At 44.7% G+C, this 23,576-nt stretch overlaps 1 protein-coding gene across 1 annotated transcript; it reads right to left on the bottom strand.

Moving 5' to 3' along the window:
- Positions 1 to 5,621: 5,621 nt before the first annotated feature.
- On the bottom strand, positions 5,622 to 16,519 carry F3 (coagulation factor III, tissue factor). Its single transcript, XM_052637559.1, has 6 exons — positions 16,274 to 16,519; positions 15,104 to 15,215; positions 11,087 to 11,277; positions 8,779 to 8,957; positions 7,860 to 8,019; positions 5,622 to 6,524 (listed from the first exon to the last, which is right to left on the bottom strand). The coding sequence occupies exons 1-6, from the start codon at positions 16,371 to 16,373 to the stop codon at positions 6,388 to 6,390; spliced, it is 879 nt and encodes a 292-aa protein (XP_052493519.1). The 5' UTR covers positions 16,374 to 16,519; the 3' UTR covers positions 5,622 to 6,387.
- Positions 16,520 to 23,576: the final 7,057 nt, after the last annotated feature.

Raw genomic sequence — 23,576 nt, 5'->3', positions numbered from 1 at the left:
AAGATATTTAGCCAAATGGCTTTGACTTTGGGATGCTGAAGGCAATATAAAACTCCAGATTTTGTCAAACACGCATTTATTTTTGGCATTTTCCTATGTTCAAGTTACTGTTTGTGATCAAGCCTTCCCTCTTCTGGAACCCTTCTCATGCTTCCTCCTCTCCCTTTCCTCCATCCAATTGGTTAACTCTGTCCTTCAGCTGATATTTTTAGATACCCTTCCAAGTCCAGGTTAGAGGGCCCCACCTGAGTTCCCCAAAGCACCCTAGACTTCCCTTATCATAATGTTTATGTTCTGTTGCCATTACCTGTTTGTCATTTTACCCCACAAACACATCAGCTCCACAAGAGCTGAGATTGTACCGTTTATATTTTATCAAATAGTAGGTGCTTAATATTAGAATGCAGGAGACGCAAGAGATGTGGGTTTGATCCTGGGTCAGGAAGATACCCTGGAAAAGTAAATGACAACCCACTCCAGTATTCTTGCCTGGAAAATCCCATGGACGGAGGAGCCTGGTGGGCTACAGTCCATGGGGCTGCAAAAGAGTCAGACACGACTGCGTACACACAATATTAGAATAAATGAATGGATTCAATTGCATAAGCATGGTTCTTGCCGGAAAAAATTACCATCTAGAAAGGGGCCATGGCAAGTAAATATCTATTCTGTACAACATTATGGGTAGGAAGAAAGACCTGTGAGAGTGCAGGAAGGAGGTAGGAAGAGTACCCTGGGCATCTGGGAGAGGAAGGCACCTGAGAGATCAGGAATTATTATCCACAGTCTTGGAGGCCGGGTAGGTAGAAGCAGGGCACATGAATCTGAGAAATCGAGGCAGGAAAGCTTTTGGTGTTCAGAAACCTGTGAATTAAAGCAGAGGTCCTCAAAATACTATCCTAGTGAAATGTGTAGTATTTGAGTATGATCATGTCTCTGCTTTTAGTTTTGGCGTGGATTAATAACTTGCTGATATTTAAGGTAACTAAATGGCATCTTCTTGTCAGGGCTGTGCACTTCTATCCATTGCTGAAGTGTCTCTCTCCTTTCTCTGCCTTACTTCCCCTACCCTGCCTTTGTGAAATCAGAAGAGTGGGCTAAATGACTGGGGAAATCGCAGAGCTTCCCAGACTTCAGTGTGCATACAAAGTGCCTGGAAAATGCAGATCCTGGTAGGACAGGGGTAGGATCCGAAAATTTCTATCTTAAACTACCTCTCAAATGATGTCCCAAGGCCACACTTTGTATTGCAAGCAGATTCTGGAGTGGAGCTCTCCAGCTTTGGACTAAAGAAACCATCACAGGTAGACTTGTAGCACCTTGGAGAAGGTTCTCTGGTCCAGTGATTCTGACCATTCCAACCCCCATGTTCCTTCATTCTTAATCATTTATGGGTGTTCTGGGTTTTATTTACTGTGTATGTGTGAAAGTCGCTCAGTCGTATCTGATTCTTTGCGACCCCATGGACTATACAGTCCATGGAATTCTCCGGGCCAGAATACTGGAGTGGGTAGCTGTTCCCTTCTCCAGGGGATCTTCCCATCCTAGGGATTGAACCCATGTCTCCCACATTGCAGGCAGACACTTTACCAGCTTAGTCACCAGGGAAGCCCAGTTCATGAATTCTAGTCAAGTTGCAATCTTTCTCAGCAACCGAAGATGGCGCCACAATCTTGGTCTTAAAGGGTACTTCCCACCCAGATGCTGTTATGCAAAGGAAAAGCATCTTCCTGCCCCTCTGAAAGTTTCTTGTTCTCTGACCTTATAAACTTAGAGAAGACATGTTGCTTCGCAGATGGAGCATAGATTTCCAGTGATTTTTGAAATTCAGGCTGCATTATGTCAAAAACCTTTCTTAAAGCTTTTTTAGAACCCCGTTCTAAATGTTTGTTGGATTTTGTGTGTTCAAGGTGGATTGCAATTTCTGTTACAAAACTCCTGGATTGTTATAAAGTATTTCCATTTCTGCCAGAGGTACTGTTATCTTTCAGTTGGTAATTATTTGTGTTGTATCTAATAACACATAATCATGGAATTTAAGCTAAAAAGTATTGAAGAACTTTTGAGCAATTAGCTCACTTGACAAAAAGAGAGAATAGGCTTCCCAATTTTGCTTAAGTTCTCCTGAGTTTTGGCACCTTGCAACAGGAAAAGTCCCAACAGACCATGTGTGATAGACCTTCCAGTGCAGCAGCTGCAGACTGAGGATCTTATCTAGGCTCTGTGTATTCTTCCTTTGATTTAGGCTTCACAGCAGACTGAGTTCGGACCTCTCTTGGCTCAGAAATGTCCCGTTTGAGAATAGAACTATTCCTAGTCTCTCATGGCAGTAAATTAGAGATTAAGCCAATGGTTCTGAAACTTTACTGAGCATTAGATCACTTGAAAGACTTCTTGTTAAAATATAGATTTCTAAGTAAGTCTGAGGTCAGGGTTATGAATTTACTTCTCTAATAAGTTCTCAAATGATGCTCATTCTTATTCCATCACGTGCGATAGGGACCACACTTTGAGGACCATTGGATTAAGCTAACATTGTGGCTAACACATTTCTTTATTATGTTCAGCAAGAGAGAGAGCATCCTGACATTCCCAGAAAGAGCCCCGAGAGTCACCCTTCCTAGAACAGGTTAGCACATGTGCCAATTTCTGCAGACACGAGGAAGGAATGGGCTGAATGGCAAAGCCAGAATCACCTCTGTCTGCAGCTGAAAAGCAGGGGTGTGAGAAAGAACTAGAGTCCATTGAATGCGTGTGGTATGAATGAAAGTCACAATGCTTCTCAGGTAACTACTGGAGGAAAATCACACATGCTAAATACACACGTCTTAGAACAGGTGAAAACTACATTTGGAAATAAGTTTATTTACTATGTGGTTGAATTGTTTCCTTTGTTTATTTGAGACAAGTCCTTAGGTTACTGGCTGTCAGCTGTAACTAAGGTAAAATATCTTTGGATTTCACAAATATTAGTCTCTTATATGTAAGTCAAACTTGGTTAATGATTTAAGATCGTAAAAACCTGTCTTCAAAGCACGAACGTTTAGTTTACTAGCAGTTAGCTTTTCGGGACACTTTAAGGGGCCAGAATAAATAACGAAGTATGATATGGCCCACTAGAGGGCAGCAAATCCTGGAGAACAGTCAAAAGTTTATTCTTCTGCCCCAGCACTAACTACGATGATGATGTTCGGAGTAGCTCTTTAGTCTTAGCAATAAGGACGGGTGTGAAAACCTGAGTCGTGGTTAGAATTTGCAGTGTTGAAGCGTCCCAATCATTGCACTGTAGCCTTGTTTGGATCTATAATGAATTCCTTCCCTGTGAACAGCCAGACACCTCATTCCTACCCAGACCAGCTTTCAGTCTACCAGTGCTTTCTTAATTTGCAGTGTTGAAGCGTCCCAATCATTGCACTGTAGCCCTGTTTGGATCTATAATGAATTCCTTCCCTGTGAACAGCCAGACACCTCATTCCTACCCAGACCAGCTTTCAGTCTACCAGTGCTTTCTTTAGTGGGACCATTCACATTCCTTAGATTATGAGGCCACGGGATTGCATAACGCGGTACTAATTCCTGGCAGGGAGAGAGCAGCCAGATGCCGTCTCTGGGAGCTTGTTCTACCCTCGTGCACTAAGCTCTTTGCCCCAGTTAGCCCCATGGGAGCAGGAATTCAAGATAACAGCCAGCGCACACTTCTTTCAGGACATGCCTCCATGCCAACCCCTCTCTGCTGCAAATGCACACCCTCCTCCTCTGGTGTGAATGCCACTCGGGCACTGACACAGACTGACTATGGCAAACAACCCAACCCAACCGGCCCAATAAACCAACCACTGGTCCGCTTCCCTTACTTTCTCCAAAATATCTACTTTTTCCCCCTTTCTTTCAGGCTGCCATCTTTATGAAGACATGAAAGGTTTAGCCTGTGCTTCCTTAGAATATGGTGTTGTATCTAGCATTTCATGTTTAGAATTTTACTGACAATGCTTAGAGTTCTTTAGAGCAAAGGAACAAAATGCACTTAAAATTCGTGAACAGGTGGGCAGGGAGCTGGGTGTTTGCCGAGGGTCTCCTCTGTGGGACCACTTGCAGGTGGGGGTGCCCTCTGAGACCTTACCTAGGCAGCACTACCCCCACCCGCCCCTACCACACCCCCGCTCCCACCACACCCCCGCTCCCCCCCAGCCTCCCCCACCCCCCCCCTCCCCCCCTCCCCCACCCCTCCCTACCCTCCCCCACCCCCACCCCCGGCTCCTCCCCATCCCCCACACTGTGCAGGAAGCAAACAAGACTATGGCTCAATGGTGTGCCAGGAGTCTCATTTTCATCTCTACTTAGAATCCTCTTTCAATCAGTTAGATTTTATTTGCATTTAATGGAGGACTCACTTTCTACATTCCAGACAGAGGTAGTGAAGTCAGTGGCCCATTGGCAAGGCCACTGTCAAGGAGCAGTCCTTGACGTCACAAAGGGCTCTCAACTGTGTGTGTGCGCGCGCGTGCTCAGTCATGTCTGACTCTTTGTGACCCCATGGACTGTAGCCCCCCAGGCTCCTCTGTCCATGGAATCTTCCAGGCAAGAATAATGGAGTGGGTTGCCATTTTCTACTTCAGGGGATCTTCCCAACTCAGGATCGAAACCATGTCTCCCGTGTCTCCTGCACTGGCAGGGGAGTTCTTTACCAACTGCGCCACCTGGGATGCCCCTCAATCTAGTTTGCTTTTAATTAATTCTAGAAACTCCACTCCACTTCCCTCTCTTCCTATCTTACGTTGTCCTTTTATCCAATTTTCTTTGAACAATCCAAGAAATTTTTCTTCTGTTCTCCTCTCCAACCTTCATGTGCAACTCAAACTAATGCCCATGGGAAGAACTCTCTCCCGCTAAGTCGGTGGTAGATGGCAGGCAATTTCCTCCCTTCCCTGGAAACTATGCATCCCTGCCCATTGCCGTGTGACCTGCGGTGCCTCCCACAGGGTAATGTCAGGCTTTGTCATATGTCCTGCCTGGGCCAATGGTACATAAGCAGAAGTGACATATTGCCACTCTGGAGCAGAAGTTTTACGAGGCAGCTTAAGTCTCCTGCATTGGCAGGTGGGCTCTTTACCACTAGCACCACCTGGGAAGCCCTAGGAGGCAGCTTAAAGCCTGAAGACATGGCTGCCTGTTCTACCTGTTTTTCCTTTGCCCTCTATGAGAAGGAAACGGCCACCCACTCTAGTATTGTGGCCTGGAGAATTCCATGGACTGCATAGTCCACGGGGTCGCAAAGAGTCGGACACGACTAAGCCACATTCATTTCACTGTCCTGATCCTAAGAGGGGTTTCACCTTTGATTTGGGTCCTAGAATGAATGAGAAGATATTAAGAAGAGCTGCAGTCAGCCCACGGCCTCCAAACCATAAGGGTAACATAAAGACACCATTGTCATAAGCCATTAAAAATTTCAGGGTCACTTGCTACTGCAGTAGAATCAACCAATACAAAGGCCAAACCATAAATAATAACTGGAACATGTAATAGTCACATTTCCCAGTCACCTTTATTTATATAAAAGTATATTAAATAAATTATCTCAAAATATACAAACAAAAATATTACCTCTATAAATAGAAAATCCCCATATATAAAACCTTTTTTCAAATTATATAAATACATACAATGTGGACCATAAAGTTTGAAGTACCTTAAATCTTAAACTCTATATAATTTGTTGGTAGAGTAGTCTTATAAAAACATAGTTAGCTGTCAAGTGTTTCATCAACAGCATTTGTCAGTTAAAGTGCTAAACTGTAATGCATATTAAGAATGTGCCCCAAATACAAGTCTTCTGCTCTTAACACATTCATATAAATGTTTGCTAATTGTTCAAACCTCCGAAAGCACTCAAAAAAAAAAAAGAAGAAAAAGACCTTAAACACCATATTACAAAAAGACAGACAGACGTTATAAAGTCCACCCAGTTTCCACCTTACTTGCCCACATGGTTTGATGTCAGCCTCTCAAAAGTTCTCCAAAAGTCCACGCAGGAATTTTTAAGGCATTTGTTCATTTGTTTTTCCTTAGATAATCTGGCTTCAACTTGAATGTAGAAAATGTACAGTATGAAAGCATGATATGTGCAAAAGGTGCCTTAGTGTTAAAACAGCAATTTTAAAAACTTGGAGTTGGTTGTACCGCTCATTACATTCCAAAGTGTCTTAATGCTGATGTTGAAACCAAGATGCTAATCGCAAGAAGAGGTCAGATAAGAACTTTCTTTGAGCCCCAGGGCCTGTATGCTCCAGTCACTTGTGTTTCCATGTGCTCTGCTGCCTTAAGAGCTCTTGGTCATAGGGCAGCACGAGCTCTGCAGTTGGCAGAAAGATCCAAGAGCAGGATCTTTTATGCAGCGTTGAGGGGCATGTTCTCCTTCCCACTTTGCCCTGCTCTCACCTTCCTGCACTTGTGCAGGGTCACAGACAGGACGACGATGAAGATGATGATCACAAGCATCACTGCTCCAATGATGAAGAAAAGTTCTGAAAAATAAAAGGTACCAAGTCAACTCAGAGAGAGAGCCTGAATCTCATTTTTCAGTGGGCAGAACCCAGGGCATAACCCCAAATTATACCATCCAGCTTTTGTGTAACTTGAAATCTCTTTTCTCCACCACACATTTCTGTTAGGGAAAGAATCTCTCAAACCCTAGATGTTTGCAGGCAATTGACAACAATGAAAAAGCATTTAACAAACTAGTTAATGCTCACAGTCTAGAAAGATACATGTAGATGGAAGCAAGAATAGCTGTTAGAAACAAGTGGCTAAAGATGATGCCGAGTTGGGTAGCAATGATTATAGTAGAAGATGAACTATCAGTGCAAAGAGAGATACAGAGTGCTACCCAGATTCACATAAAGAAGACATAACTGGTTGGGGCAATAAGAAGGCTTCCTGGTAGAGGCGGCACATGAAACGATTCTCAGAGGACACATTTCAGCAGAGAAAGAAGAGGCAGGGGAAGCAGCGATCTAGGTGTGCGCGAAGACAGCGAGGCAGGGGAACTCAAGCTGGCTTTAGGAAGATGGATGTGAGGGCTGCAGGTGTGATGGCCCAAACGGTGCAGGACCTGGGAGAAGGAGAGCCCTTTCCTTTTGTCATTGTCAGTTAACAGGAGAGAATTTTTAAAGTGACTTTAAAATATTTAAACTACCTCTCAGCAAGGCACTAGGTCATTATTACTATCCTCTCACTCTTCTGTTCCCTTACTCAGAGCACAATCCCAATCAAGCCTGGAGGCAGATTCCTGGGCTCTCAGCCTCGTGCACATGTCTGAGCCTCCATGGCACCTCCAGATAAGATCCACTCCTCACCTGGTGTCTGTGCTGTGGTGTGGCACATGTGTGCACACGTGTGCCACTGAGGCACACACATGTACACATGTATCTGCTAGCCCCAATCCCTTTGCTTCATGGGTTATGACGCTGGGCTAACAGCCCATGATAGGTGCTCACAAACGTCTATGGGTGTTGCTATACCCAGTTCCCCAGGTGAGCTGGTGAAGCTCACCACAAACCAGAAGTATGAAAAAATGCCCAGAGAAATCTGTGATTTGATACTAAATCCTAAACATCTACCATGGGCCCAGGGCTCGCTCAGCAGAGAGCTTAGTGCATGCTAGGTGCTAGAAAAAAAAAAAAAACTAAAAAACACCTGTTAATACAAGGGAATGACACAGAAACTAAACGTCTAAAATCATGAGTACCCTCCCCCTGCCCCAACCGCAAGAAACCCTGAAGATAGTATGTCTAGTCCTGAGGGTGTAGCTGGTCCCGCGGAAGGCAGCCCTGCCTCCCAGACCGCGGGCAGAGCCTCACCTGTGGCCAGACCTTTCTCGTGGCTAGTGCACACGATGGGACTTTCTGGACTCTTCTGGTTAGCTCTTCGTGATAGAATCACTGCTTGAACATGGAAACAATAGTTTTCGCCTTTATCCACATCAATCAAAAACCCATTAGTGTTTGTTGTGGCCTTTTTCTGTTAAAAGATAAGAGTTCTTTATTCATCCAGGCTCAGAGTGAATTCTGTTGCCTTTACTAAGTCCGTGTGGTAGTAAAATGAAAGTGTTAGTCGCTCAGTTGTGTCTGACTCTGCAACCCCATGGACTGTAGCCCGCCAGGCTCCTCAGTCCATGGAATTCTCCAGTCAAGAATACTGGAGTGGGTAGCCATTCCCTTTCCCAGGCGATCTTCCCAGCTCAGGGATAGAACCTGGGTCTCCTGCATTGCAGGCAGATTCTTTATGGCCTGAGCCACCAGGGAAGCCCAGCCTACGTGGACACATCTGACATAAAGATTGGAAGTCAGTTGGCTCATCAAGCTCCCCCTGATAACTGCTAAGGATTTTTTCCCCCAAGGATGAAGACATCCACTTTGGATACAGTCAACCCAATATTTAGCCCCATTAGAAGATATCTGCAAGAAAGGAAAAAAGGAAAGAAGTACTAATTGTTGAATGAAAAACAAATTCTGTCTCTGGGATCCTCAATAGAAGAAGAAATGTGGGAGCTAGTGGGAACCTTAGAGATGACTGGTCCTGCCCCTTGGCTGGGAATCTGGGTACCCGAGGCGGGCCAGTCCAAAGCAGCTGAAGTCACAGGCAGAACCAAGACAGCAGTCTGCTTCCCACTCCACAACACTGCCCTGTCAACGACTTGCTTTGATGTTTGACTTGGAGAAGAAGTGAAATCAAGGATTTGCAATTTTTAAAAAGTCATAAAAACAAAAGAATGCTCACCTTTCCTGTACTGGAAGCTTTCCAGTAATAAAGTGTATAATTCAAGTCCTTGCCAAAAACATCCCGGAGGCTTAGAAATTTGCCGTCCGCTCTGACTAATGTACGTGCATCTTGTATGGTCACATTCAGTTTTGTCCCAACTTGTTCAAAACTCCGAATTGTTGGCTGTCCAAGGTTTGCTAAAACACAGAAAAAGAGCTTCGTTGGGACTAAAGAGTTCTATACAAAGTAGAACCCCATTGAGTTATCATGGTTAATAACCACCTAGTCATCCCTCATGAAATACCTCAAAGAACCAGCTCCCTGGCACTGGAGCTGAACCAAGAGACATTCTATAGCAGTGCTGTCTAGCGGAAATGTACTGGGAGCCACAGATGTCACTTTAAATCTATCTCCTTGTGGTCTCATTAGAAAAAGTAAAAAGGTGAGTAAAGTTAATCTATTTCATTTAATCCAATATGGCTAAAATATTATAACTTTAACATTCAAATCAATATGAAAACTTTGAGATCTTTCTCAAAATCCAGTGTATATTTTACACATACGGCATTAGCTGACATTTCAAGTGTTCAACAGCCACATGTGGTTAACCAAACAGCTGCAAAAGATTCCATATTTTAGATACAATAGAGGTTGTGGGAAAGCCCATGAAATGTCCTTGGTATCTCAAAAAATCACTTTTAACCACCAGGTCTCTTTGATGGCTCAATTATCTCATGTGGTTTGGTTGAATAATAGTGAAACAAATCCTCATAATTCAATAGGAATTATAGGCAAGGATGTGTGTGTATGAGCACACAGAAATATAAACTATTTTCTCTCTTGCACCAAAAAAGGATTTGAAGTAGCTTACAAAAAGCTCAAGAACGGGGCTTGCCTGTTGGCTCAGTGTTAAAGAATCTGCCGGCCAATGCAGGGGACAGGGACTCGATCCCTGATCTGGTTAGATCCCGCATGCCTCAGAGCAACTACGCCCTTGTGCCGCAACTACTGAGCCTACGCTCCAGAGCCCAGAAACCACAGTCACTGAGGCCATGCACCCTAGAGCCGGTCTCCACAAGAGAAGCCATCGAAACGAGAAGCCTGTGCACCACAGCTAGAGAGGAGCCCGTGCAGCAAGGAGGGCCCAGCACAGCCAAAAGTAAAAATAAATGGAAATTATTTTAAAAGATCCTCAAGCACTATGAAAGAAATCGTGAGGATGCTGCCCAAGGAGGGAGACTAAATATCAATGAACCTGTAGTTACTGTCGGTGGTCATGGGTGGGGTCTAAGCTTAGAACCGGGAGAGGCACACAGCTAAAAGCACCAAGGAGTTTGAAGACAGGCTCTGGCAGACAGAGGCTCAGGGCAGGTCGTCCGATTCACCTGGGGTGAGGCTGCCCCCTGTTTCCACCCTCAGAGTAGACACTAAGGGGAAAGGGGCTGCCTGTTCCTCTGCCCCATTCCCTCCACCCCTGCCTGAAGAAACTCGTCATGGGGTATCAGCGGGGTAAACATAAAAACACCAATAACACAACACTTTCATTCTAAATCTTCTACCAGAGCCGCTGATTTCACTCTTCTCGGTGTGCTACATGTGTGTTTATTTAAAACACATAGCCATGATCAAAAATCTGCATCTCCTACTTGGCAGGAATCCTTTGTACTCCCTTAGCAAAGGCTGGGGAGAAAAGCATTCTGTGTTTTCAAGAGCAGCATGAAGGAAGCAGGACGGGAGCTGGCCCGGCAAGCGCCAGCACATCACAGGACTCAAATCCTGGTCAAGTGAGGAAAAAGGTCAGCAAGCCCAACGACGGGATGGGAGGGGAAACCGAACTTTCCCAGTGGATTTGTAACCTTCTGTGAAAAACCCTAACTGGGACTTCTGGTCTGATGATGGGACACAAAATTCAGAAGATATATAAAAGCTCCTAAATATTGGGTCAGTCAAAAATTTCATTTGGGCTTTTCCATAAGATCTTATGGAACTTTTTGCTCACCAATCTATATGGGGAAATATTGGAACTGCCAGCCTCTTGTGAATTTCCTACTCTCTGCCCCCTATCCAGCCAGTTACTGGTAGGGTCTGGAGACAGACTGGTGGAGAAAGCTACTTGATGACATTTTTATCAACTCCAAAGTTCACATCCCATGAGCCTCCTACCGCATCCAGAATGAGCGAAGAGGGCTGTGGCTTACTACTTTCTGAGCAGATGTGTTCATGGATAAACACTTCTTTAAGGTAATCATTCCTAAGGGTCACAAGCTCACAGAATAGTTAGAGATTTATGGAAATAAGAAAGGTCACTACAAATTGAGCTACTTACTCTCTAGGTAGGGTGTGAACTCCGGGGAGTTGGCAAACGGAGGCTCCACAGTGGAAATGCTGGTGTCCTCCGGGTAGGAAAGGACCCTCGCCAGATACGTCTCGTTCACATTTTTCACAATCTCATCAGTGACGTCGCACTCCGTGTTTGTTGTGTGAAAGCATTTGTTTTTCCAGTTTCCTAATCTAGGGCTGAGGAAAGGAAGGAAGAGAAATGGAGCATTATGATTTGCATCCAACAAGGTAACTGTTTTCTGGCTGGGCTGCTGTGTTCCTACACTGACTTCCACAGCAATCCTGAGGAGGCCTTTGCTACGCTGAGCACTTCAGGTCCTCTCAGCAACCTTTGGTGGGGGCGAGGGGGCGCTCTGAAATTGCCTTTGTTCTTACAGATAAGGCCACTCACTGAGGCAAAGGGAAGTTGGGTGACCAGCGCAAAGTCACACAGCTGGGTTTCTGAGCCAGACAGGAGTTTGACTACTGGGTCTGTGCTCTGAATCATTTCGTTAAATACCTTTCTTAAAATGTGGATGATTTGTCATGACTCTGTGGGAGAAGGGACAATTTTCCATCAAGACTCAATTATTTATTAGTCTACTTATTATATGATTATATTCTGTTTATCACATTCTGTATTCTATGTAGAATATAGTCAATGCAGTCATACAGTCTATAATAATACATTCTATTCTGTTACATTCTATTGTGACCATTATTGGTGTGGTTACTTAACAGTTATTAAAACTACCATAAGCCAGGTGCTCTACTGGACCCTTAAACATGTTACTGCGTTTGGTATTAATCCTTTCAAGAAAGTACTGGCTCTTTCTCACATATGAGGATACTGAAGCTCAGAGCTGCTACGTAACTTGTATAAGGTCTTACAGCTAATGAGATGAGAGCTGGGTCTGTTCTTCTCATTATACGATCAGTACTTGCCTCCCCCACTTTCACAGGATGAGCCATCAAAAACTATAGAGTAACAATACAGGTAGTGTCTGTCAAAGTCTGAGACTAAGACAGATCTGAGTCTCTCTTAAGACAGAATTTTCTTTTGTAAGATATCATCGAAGAGAAAATGATTTAAAGAAGCACTAAAAATGAAATTATCCTGAAATGATATAAAGAACTTCTATGAAAAACGTGAAACTATTCTGCAGACCTGAAACAATTCCTAGAAAAATGTCAGTGCCACTCGAGGCACTGACAAATGTGCCACGCGAGCTGAGAGCTGCTCTGTTGTTCCCCATCGTCAACCCCCAGAGTGTCCTGTCCGTCATTCCAGGCCACACTCCAGTCCCACCTTCTACAAGAAACTCCAGATCTCCTTGCTCAGAACTGATCTCTCCCTTCCCTGGCCCCAGCACGGATATCTCATTAAAGCACTTAAGTGAGCCTGGTACTTCCAGCCCTGTGCTCCTCCAACAGTGGGGTTTTAGGGCTTGCACATGGCCAGGATTTGTGGAGCATTAGATGGTTTACATTTAGAGGCTCAACTGGGGAGGAAACAAGTTGCCATATGGATTTAACTGTCTAAATCCAGTCATAAGAATCATAAATAAGAATCTTTTAAAAGTCTGAACTAAATAACCAGGCTAAGAGGGTGTGGACAAACATACTCTTGGTCCGTAAATTCACAAACGAAGATTAAGACAGAAATATGTTTACATACTCTTGAATTTCTCTAATTTTCTGTGATAAAAGTAGAGATGCAGCCTTAATTCCAGAATGACCAGAATGCATTTTTAAAAACGGCATCATTTCTATTTTTAAAAGTGAACAAGAACCTGATGATTCTTCTCCACTGCTATGGCAAACAAGCTGTTCAGATAACAGGAGAAACACTTCTGGGTGCTGTGGCTACATTCCATCTGAGAGATAGCATTTGCGGTTCCTTCAGCTCACAGGAGGAACCACAGACCTCTGAAAAAACCTAGCACAGGTAATAATCACCAAAAGTTATAGAGCTTTTAAGTACTGCGAACTGGTTGGGAAGGGGCAATTCTGCAGTCAGTTCCTCTTGACTGCTATTATCAGCATTAACACTATAAACGCCTCCGAGGTTCCTCTGGGTATTGCAAAATCTCCTGATTTGGAAATAATAAAAGTCCCGCCTGAACTTCTAAAAAAATCCCAGCAGAATTCAGACCCGCCAATTAAGGAGCAGGTTATTTTCTACAAGCTCTGGAAGTTCCAATTTAGAATTTATGGAACCAGTATTTCAGGGGATGGTTGGGTGGCAAGGCTTGAGCCAGTAACACTTTGCGACTGAAAACTGCTTCCAAAAAGGAAAAATGCAGTTGGCGCTCCAGGCACAGCTATGGCTCCCTGTGTCTGGGCACAGGCTGGTGGTGGGGCGGCTGGCTCTGGAGGAGCGGCGGGTCAAGATGCTTTCTCTAGGGAAGAGGACCGGGCGGGAGAAAGGTGCACTGAGAGGACCAGGGGGAACGGCTCTCTTTCCTCCTCCCGGCTCTGGAGTCTCACATAAGACTCACGCAGACCCACTGAGAAGGTCGGGGTGCGCGCTGCTCCGTAGGCCTTGCTTCCTGACCCTGCTGTGAGCACACCAAGGTAAATCCCTTACCTTTCCAGGGCGGGTTTCCTCGTCTATAAAATGACTACTATGGTCCCTTTACCTAGGAATCCCATTTACCCGTGGGCTGGTAACGGAAGAGTGCAGGTCTCCGGCAGGGGCTTGGGACCTCTCACAGTTCCTTCAGCACACGAGGATAGATGGCCCGCTGGGCCGGACCCAACCCAGGGCCCGCGGGCGCCCCCAAGCTGCAGCTCTGCGCTAGGTTGTTTGCACACGGGGGCCATGTCCGCTTAAATAATAGCAGCCTTGCAGTTGAGAACTTAAGACTTGACACGCTTACGTAACAGTAGCCTTGCAGTCTGACAACTCAGAATTGACAGTCTAAATGTTTAAAAATCTGGTAAATCAGAAATATGTTTTCTCACGTTCACCAAACTTAAGATTCAATATATTTAGGAGGTAAGCATCCTTCCTAAAATCTTTTCACTACTCAGAAACAAAGTGTCTACTAAGGTAAACTTCAGCCCTGCCTGCATTTGTGGAATTAGTAACTTTCATCAAGTGGAATCTGATTTGACCAGTTTGGCCATAATTGGAATTATTACCGCTACTTTTAAATTCCTCTAAATCTTTCTTTGTATATATACAAGCATGTATGCATGCACACACAAATTTTCTTCCCTGTTGGCTTGGCAATAGTTGTCATGAAGTTGATGTTGGAAAAAAAAAAAAAGAACATCTGCCTAAAAGACCCACTCCATACTTAAGAGCTGCATTTCAAATGCTATAAAAGACTTGGTACAAGTTAAACAAAACAGCAAAAAAACCTTTAATTTTAGTCAGCGACATGTCTGTGCCTTCTATAAGGAGTCTTAGTTTCCATAGCTGCTGTCCTCTACTTAATAAGATCTCTACCAAGCATCCTAGAACCTTTCAGAAACCAAAAACTTGCTAAAACCAAAAACTTGATGGTGTATTCCTTCCCTGCTCAGTGAATCACGGATTTGACCTCCTCCAAGATCATGTATGCAACGGAATTTTGAATCATGAATCCAAAGAGTAAAGAATCCAACACTGCTTAAGGGCAACGTATACGTCCAAACTCCTCCCTACCTCTTCTCTAACATGTTAGATCCAGCTGGCAGTCTAGACAGCACAGAAAAGGCTGTGTGTACTCAGAGAAATGAGTTATCAGTGATCCACGACCACATCTATCAGTGCCACCACGGCTTGCTCAAGAAAGTTCACATCTCCACAGCTTATACTCACAAATTTCCCCAATCATCTCCGGAAACCAAACATTCTATCAGTTTAAGGTCAGTGTTACAGACTCCGGCCAGCACATTACCATGAATGCCCTCTTATTCTCTGTTATCTGTTAAATAATTTCATCCGTCAATCAGCTTTAAAGACATCCGTATTCAGCACAGGAAAGTGGAAACAACAAAAATCTTATTTTTCTTTTTTTGGTACCTAGCTTACCTTATCTGAACAGTGTAGACATAATTGATGGGTTTGGGTTCCCACTCCAAAATGGTCTTGAAATTAGTTGACTTCCAAGTTATATTATATGCTACCACTACATCGGTAGTGCCTTTAAACAACAGAGAAACAGTTTAATGTTTACATGAACTTCTCAGCACACAATTTTATGTTGATGGTATAAAACATTCCCACTCTGTACCATCATCATAAACCTCACATTAATATTTTCCTAACCACAAAAGCTTTAACTGAATTATCATAAGAAAAAAATCGGCAATATTTTCCTAAACCCAGAGTTTTCTCATGGCAAGACGACCTGGTGATCTAAGGAAACACACAATGGTCTTGAAGTCCTTGTTTGAGATTATTCGCGGGGAAAGCCCTGTGATAACGACCTGGAAGCACAGCTCAGGAGCCTTCAGGGGCCCACGGTATCCACCGACCAACTGGAGAAGGGGGAAGGGCAGGATTCCAGGTTTAATTTAGCAAGGAAAGCCGGCTAGGATGCGTTTCTGCAAACTATGTTAAAGGGCAAAGCCCACATATGTCGGAAGAGTTAGGACTGCATCCAATAAAAAACAAATCTTGACTTTTTTCACTTTTATCTAACCCCATGAATAATTTCAGTCACTATTTCAGAAACTTCCACAGACACCCCGGCAGACAATAAGCCTGTACACTGTCGGCTGTATTCGGTTAGGATGCCTTATTGTTAAGGTCTTCTTTGCCAGTTCTCAGAAGGTTAGTCTCTGCCTGCGTCTCACACAGAACAGGCTTACAGGGCCTGCTCCAATCCAAGCGACATTTTGGAAGGACTGACTAACCCAGTCTAAAACACTGACGATCAAGAGAAGACCGAGCCGTTTCTTATTAAGGAAAGTCCACATACAATGAAGGATAACATTCAAACATTGCCTGTCGACCCCTGCAGGTGCGGAGCCTTATCCCATCATTTTCAAGGTGTCGGCTCACTGGGAAACTAAAGCGAGAGCCCCAAAGGCACTTAGGCAACAATGGATGCCCAGGGCAAGCATCTCGAGCAGAAGGGGCGGCGGGTCCCGGGCGAGCCGCACCTCGGGGCGGCAGGGAGAGCCCGCGGTCAGCCAGACCCGTCCTCCCTCCTCCCGGTGGCTCACCCCAGGGCTCTTCGAGGCGGGTGCCACTCACCGGCGACTCCGGCCACCTGGATGAGGACTAAGCCGAATAGAAGAGCCCGAGCGACGGCGGCCTGGGGGCAGGGCACCCGGAGCCCGTTGGGGGTCGCCATGTCCCCGCGCTGACTGCGAGGTCTCAAAGATTCTGCTGAGCCCCGGAGGCTGGAGAAGTGAGGATGCTGCCGAGGCTGGGCTGGAGGCACCTGGGGCTGCAGGATGAACCGGGAGGGACGCGGAGAGCCCAGAGTTTGTGGGAGCCCGTCCCCGCCGCGCTTTAAAGAGCTGGGCGCACATTTGCGCCTCCGCCCGTGCGGAGTCCGCCCCCGCCTCTCCTCCCGACTCCCCGCCCCCGGCCCGCCTTCTTCGCCTCGGTGGGCGGCCCCCGGCGAGTCCACACCCCGCCCCGCCTCCTCCCAGTAGGAAACTCCGGGACCCTGCAAGGACTGATTCACCCGTGATTCAACCCGCCGCCGAGCGCGAGTGTCCTTCGGCTGCTGGCCGGTCCAGGTGCTGAGGGCAACCAGGGTCCCCAGCCGCTCAGATCCCGTGACGCCCCAGCTTCCTGGCCCCGGGATCACCTATCCAGATGTCCCGCCTGAGTGGGCGGCAGGTCTGTGCGGAAGGAATAGAGGGCGGATGGAAGGAGTTTGGGGAGGAAGAGAGGGATTCCCGCCCTTCCATTTGGCGATGCAATGTCCAGGCCAGCGGGAGCGCAGCACCTACCAAGGTTAATAGAAAGTACTGGCCGCGGGCTCCTCTCTGGCCCCAGAGAGCATTTCTGGGGCGCTATGCCCACGTCGGGCGAGCTTAGAATCTGCAGCCAAGTAACAGCATGACGAGGAGCAGAGCCTTCTGCCAGCATCTGCAATTTCGTCGTTCGCACCCAAGGCAATGATACCTGGCCTGCCCACCTCCGGGGGCCCTTAGCCTAGGTGTCTTCTATGAGGTGGTGCCAATGCAAGTGTTGCGACCGGTCCGAAGGTCAGTCAGTCCAGGCACAACGCAGACCAATTCGTGTTAGTGACCGAGGAAGGACTGTCCTAAATCTGGCAGTTTGCCTCTGGGAGAATTCCGGCGTGACATGTGCCGCCTTGTGGTTCCCGAAAGGATTGTTCTCACGTTGAAGAAGACATTTGTGGGATTGAGTTAGTTCCGCTCAAATTAAAGAAACCATTAAATGAAAAATTTTAATGTAATCAGTCAAGCTTTCTGATTCTTCTGGCTTTCTCTTCTGAGGAAGTTATAAGGAAAGTTATAAGGCAGGAGAAGGTTAACTCTCATTCCGCTGAGTGGCTCTGTATGGGGTCTTGTCAAAGTATTGCCATCTATCATTACTGTTACTCTGTAGTTGCCTCCGAGACAGACTGGAGAGTTTTTAGGAGAATAGAGTCTGTTTTCTCTCCTCTCCCATTTTCCTCCCCGCCAGGGAAATTAGCCCTTCATTTTAGTGCACACTGTATACACATTTTCATATAGCCTGTTGAGGCATAGCATTAAACTCACTTTAAAAGACATACAACTTTGCAAAATTTAATTTTCTTGCACCCTTGAACTGAAATAGCAAGTCCAGGTTTAGCAGAGTCCTTCCTTCCTAGAAACTGAAAGCTGCACTTGCTGGTTTCCTCTTTGAGCTCTCTTCCAACTCTAAAACCCACAAAGCTTATATTTGCAAAACCAAGCCGTGCACGTCTCCTTTTTGCAGTCTTTGGCCTGAGGCATTTTCCCTAACAGATCTTTGGCCACCTGGGTTGTGATTCTTTGTACTCTGGAGTTGAAAACAGCTGGGAGAAAATGTTGCACTTCAACCTAATGCCTTACAACAGCGGTCCCCAACCTCTGGGTCAAATGCGTGGCGATCTGAGGTGGAGCTGATGTAATAATAATAGAAATAAAATGCACAGTAAATGTAATGTGCTTGAGTCATCCTGAAACCACCCCCTACCCCAATCAGTGGAAAATTGTCCTCCACAAAATCATCCCCTGGTGCCTAAAAGGTTGGGGACCACTGCCATACAAGATGCAAGGAATTGTTGCTCTGTCTGCACTGTAATTGTATTTGGAGTTGTATTTGGATTGTATTTGGAGCCACTGACTCTCCTGAAATCATGAAGGGCTTTAAACAATGTCAAGATCAGCAATTCAATAAGAAAAATTATGTTCAATGTTATATTGTGATACAAAATTTGCCATAAAGGTTGGTAAATTAGATGAATATATATTTTGCATATTCAGTAAAGTTATTAGGCAGGGAAGAGGAATTTGTTGGGTGTTAGCATGGGCTTTTGAGTGAATATAGAATGACATTTTCTAAGATTCAGAAAATGCTAAAAAAATTTTTACCATTTTCAAGAAGAGGAAGAAAACTGGCTATGGTAAATTAACATTGCATAGTAAAGTTTTTTTCCTGGTTGATCAGACTGTAGCCAAATGATTTCCAATGCTGCTCTACACAAAGTACATTCCAAAAATTTCACTGTTGATAATTTTTGCGCAGAGACAAATTATTAAAAACAATTTATCCCCTTCAATAAAGTGGAGCTCAGCAATTACCAAAGTTTCCTCCTATATGATACATCTAGGAAATTCAGAAGTTAGAAAAGTTCCTAAGCTATAATGATAATCAGGCTGGCCTGACCAATCCACTTATTTGAGATTTGAGAATGTCAGACCTGGCAGGGGACCTCACAGACATGCATTCACAGATGAAGATCCCGTGCTCAGCTGTCCTACGTGAACCTGCTTGTGTCATCTCACAATGCAGATCTGCTCTCTGACCCCAGGAGCTTTCTTTCCACAACCACACTTTCTTCTCTCAAAGCGTGGAAGTGAGATTAGGTCGTAAACTAAGGCTCACTTTATTTTATTCATCCACAGGCATCCAATAATGCTCTGCAGTTGGCGTATAAAATATTTGCAGTTTAGAGACCTCATTGTTCTCCAACAGGAATATTCTGATGGTTTCTCCTTCAAACACACTTGTGTGAGGTCATGTAGAAGAGGTTGCATTGCCTTTGCATAACCAGTGATGAAATGTGGGCAATGAGGAGTGTGAGAGTGGCTGGGGTAATGTTCCAGTGTTTCCTCTGTGCTTTTATGGCACTTCCCACTGATTTCACAAACCTAATTTCATCAAATATTTTACTTGATTTCAACTTGTGTTTGTTGTCTGTCTTTCCCATTACAGTTCCTTGGGGGAATAAGGCCTAGGTTTCTTCTTTACATTTCTCATACAATTTTAATCACATGGTAGGCTTTTAATATGTTTTGAATCAATAAACACTTTTGGAAACCACGCATGCAGCCAGATATTTTCCCTGGCATTCTAGAGATGAAATTTGTCATTGGAATTTTTCTGTCTGCTGGCCTGAAGTGAATATTCCATATGAACTCAACTTGGTAAGAAAATACAAATCAACCATGTGCTGTAAAGCATCACTTTACAGTGAGCTCCAACGATCTAACTAACGAGTAATAATCCTTGCTACAGCCAGAAAAGCTAATCAGGAGAAGCAGCTGAAGACCAGAAAGCGAATGCAAAATTTGTGAACTGGTTTTCATTTTCAGTTTCCTAAAAGATTTGATATTGGAGTGATTCAGAAGATTTTCAGTCATCTGATAGCTTTTCTTGCATAGAAAGGCTTAATAACTCCTTTGAATAAATTGCACAAAATGTATCTCTCCCCTGGAAAAAGATGGGTTAAACTCTATGACAAAAGGTGAAATTGAGAGTAATTTGTGGGAAACTGTTATATTCATATGAAATAGTAAAAAGAGCAATAAAACCATTTTGCCCAAAATTCAGGTAACAGGCAAAATAGGAAAAAGACCAAAGGGAACAGGAGTGGGAACACAGAGTTCTGGGAGAAAAAAAATGTGACTTAGCAGAACCTGAAAAACATCTGGCAGGGACTAGTTAGTCATGGAAAACCTGACAGTCATGATTTTGCATTTCGTGAAAACATATACTAGTCCAACAGTTAACATTTAGACAGAAATTAAATAGTTGACAGTCCATACAATGGAATATATTATCCCGGTTATTCAAAAATACATCCATTAGCTGTCTAGGATACCTTACAAGCAACTTAGCTAAATACATTATCCCATAGCACCAGTATTCTGAAAAGTAGAATTTTAGAGAAAAAGCTTCCAGCTCAAACCTTGAAGTAGATCATTTTTTCAGCATACAACTCTCTTGATAAGCTTAAGGCTTATCAAACTACCTGCCATATTTCATTTTGAGAAACAGTAAATATTCATCCTACATTCTCTGCATACCATGTTGACAAAATAAATCAATGTAAATAGTAGATATTGTTTTATAAGAAAAAATCATTTAAAATTTAAACCTTTAACATGTTCTTCTTAATATAACACAGATGATTTAAAAGTTTTTATATAGTATCATTTTATGGAAACATCCCTTATTTCCTCCCTTCTATAACTCCTTATACCTGACAGAGTGGCTGCACCCTGCGGGACTGTAAGCCTTGCAGTTGCCCAGCCTGGCGATGCAGACTGATGAAAAAGCCGGGAGACAGTGACAAAGACCTTAATGGTTTAATGGATGGGGGAATCTCACACTAAGGGTCCTGGAGAGACACCCCACCATGTTCGGCAAACAGCAAGCAGGAAATGGCGGCATTTCCTGTGGGAGGAGGAGGCGACTATTTACAGGGGAAATTGACATCAGGTTGTCTCATCGGTTCCCAGGGACTAATTAAGCCCTATAATTCGGAGGACTGGATAGTCCTGTGGTCAGCAGGTGCTGGGGGCTTCTCAGGTGGCGCTAGTGGTAAAGAACCCACCTGCCAATGTAGACGATGGTAAGAGAGGCGGGATTGATCCCTGGGTCAGGAAGATCCCCCGGAGGAGGGCAGATCCCCCGGAGGAGGGCACGGCAACCCACTCCAGTGTTCTTGCCTGGAGAATTCCATGGACAGAGAAGCCTGGCAGGCTACAGTCCATGGGGTTGCAGGTTGGGCACGACTGAAGTGACTTCGCATGCACACAAGCAGGTGCTGATCAAGCAGAGGATGTACCAAGAGCAAGAGACCTCCCGTCTTGAGTGCCTGGGCTTACAGTAACAGATGCACTAACCTCAGTCAATAAATGCTGGAGTATCTTGCCTGATGCTGCGTTCTCTGCTAGACTTCGGGTATAAAACAAAAATAACCTTTCTCCTGTTATATATATATATATATATATATATATATATATAATCACTCCTGTATAATGGTTTTGTATGGTTTTCTGTCAGCATTATGGATTGGATATAAAAAACCTTAATAATGTTATTTATTAACAAATTTCATTTCATACAAATTTAAAAGAAAACTCTAGGTATATCATAGTCAGTCCCTCAAACAGGGGTCTTTAACTCACAAAATTAGCTGTGGGCTTGAATGAAGTACATATATTTTGTCAGGTTGGGTGTATTGATGAACTCTCAAAGTTTTTATGTGGAAGAAAATGAATTGCAGTCCAGAAAGGCAATTCTATTAAAAAGGTAAGTCTAATAGTAAAAAATAATTAGGTGTGGATTTCCTCAGATGAAAAATGCAAAAAAGAAATTTGAAATAACCACCTCAGATGAAATATTTTTTTTAAATAATGAAATAACCATTTTAAAAACATTTGCATAGGAAGATTCATTTTAAAAAAATAATTCATTTGCTGACATTTTAGAAAATAGTATAGGTGACAGATGCTCCAAAATTTTAGCCCATCCCTCATCCAATCTCTTGAAGAAGGAAATGGCAACCCACTCCAGTATTCTTGCCTAGAGAATCCTGTGGACAGAGGAGCCTGGTGGGTTGCTGTCCATGGGGTTGCACAAAGTCGGACACGACTGAAGCAACTTAGCATGCATGGGTGCATTGGAGAAGGAAATGGCAACCCACTCCAGTATTCTTGGCTGGAGAATCCCATGACTGAAGGGACTTAGCAGCAGCAGCAGCAGCATCCAGTCTCTTGCTGACTTTAATGAATAATGCTCCATCCTCTTGTATCAATTCCTCTGGCAAAACAGAGCTTTCAAGTTGGGAAGTAATTCCTGAATTAGCCAAGTTATTTCTACACTGGGAGCATGTTTATAATGTTTGGCTAGTTCTGATTGCCTTCCTAAACCATCACCCTTTAAGTTACAATGTTTTAGCAACTCGCAGTTCTAGATCCTGTAGGTGAAAAGTGTGGCTGGAGGCTAGGACAACGGCTTGTGGGCGCTTTGTGGGTTCTGCTAAGAAGCCTGGACCTGATTCAGCAGACAGAACCTCAGGACGCTTACTCCCCTGGTCACTCTGTGCCAGCAGAATTGAGTCAGGGGGCCACGTCAGGAAGCTAAGCCTCTAACCCAAGTGGTGGCTGAGGACTAAGAAGGAGGGGCAGCTGTAGGCAGTGTGAAGGAAGACACTGCAGTGCCTGATTGTGGGTGGGGGCATGAAGGAGAGAGAGGAGGAAGGTCTTAGGGGAGAGAAATGTGGCACCACAGGTTAGGATAGAGTCTGGAAGTTGTTGGCTCAGCAATGAAGAGCTTTACACAAGTTGAGGTTGGGAGGTGGGCAGTGACATCCAGGAAAAGTGCCATGCAGGGAGAGCTGGAGATGGGTACAGGCTTGTGAAGAGATTGAGGTTAGGGATAGAAGTTGGGAACCATTTTGCTTAGGAGTTTGGTCAAAGCTGTAAAAGTGGACAAGGTCTTGAAGGAGGGTCTATGGTGACTGCAAACCGCTTGGCCAGCAGCAGCAGCCTGCTCCGCCTAGCTCATGTTACAGGGGAATGCACAGGCTTAAGAGTCTCGGAAGCAGAAACGAGAGTCTCTGAGCCTGTCTCTCTCTAGCTCTTGTCTGCTCTGCCTCCCACCTCCCACTCGTCAGTTGGTCTCCATTTGTTTCTGCTGGGGGACTCCATGCGTAGGGCCTGGTTGCTGCCAGGGTGCCATCCTTTCAGCTTCATCACACCAGGGTCCAGCCAGTATGACCGGGAAGGACTTTGTCCCTGCTTGAGGCACATGTCTCCTCCTTGGACCAAGCACTGTTGCCAGAGGAGTACAAGTCTGGCCGCGTGTCCACTCCTGGGGTCAAGGGGTGGGTCTGCTTCTAGAGGGAGCAGGCTGATAATGTTAGTGATCTGACAGCAACAATGGCTACCAGTAGGCTTAGGACTGAGACTGGGAGGTGATGATGCTATTTTGCTGGGGAGGCTGATGACCTGGGAGCAAGGGGAGATAGAAGAGTTTCCAGAGGAATGCAAGAGGACAGGTGGGACCCTAACCCTAAAGGAGGAGAGTTTCCATAAGAAAGAAGAGGCCATGGCAG

The sequence above is a fragment of the Budorcas taxicolor genome, chromosome 3 (genome assembly GCF_023091745.1).
Source record: "Budorcas taxicolor isolate Tak-1 chromosome 3, Takin1.1, whole genome shotgun sequence".
In the NCBI taxonomy this organism is placed as follows: Eukaryota; Metazoa; Chordata; class Mammalia; order Artiodactyla; family Bovidae; genus Budorcas; species Budorcas taxicolor.
This window is presented reverse-complemented; position numbering and strand designations above follow the sequence as displayed.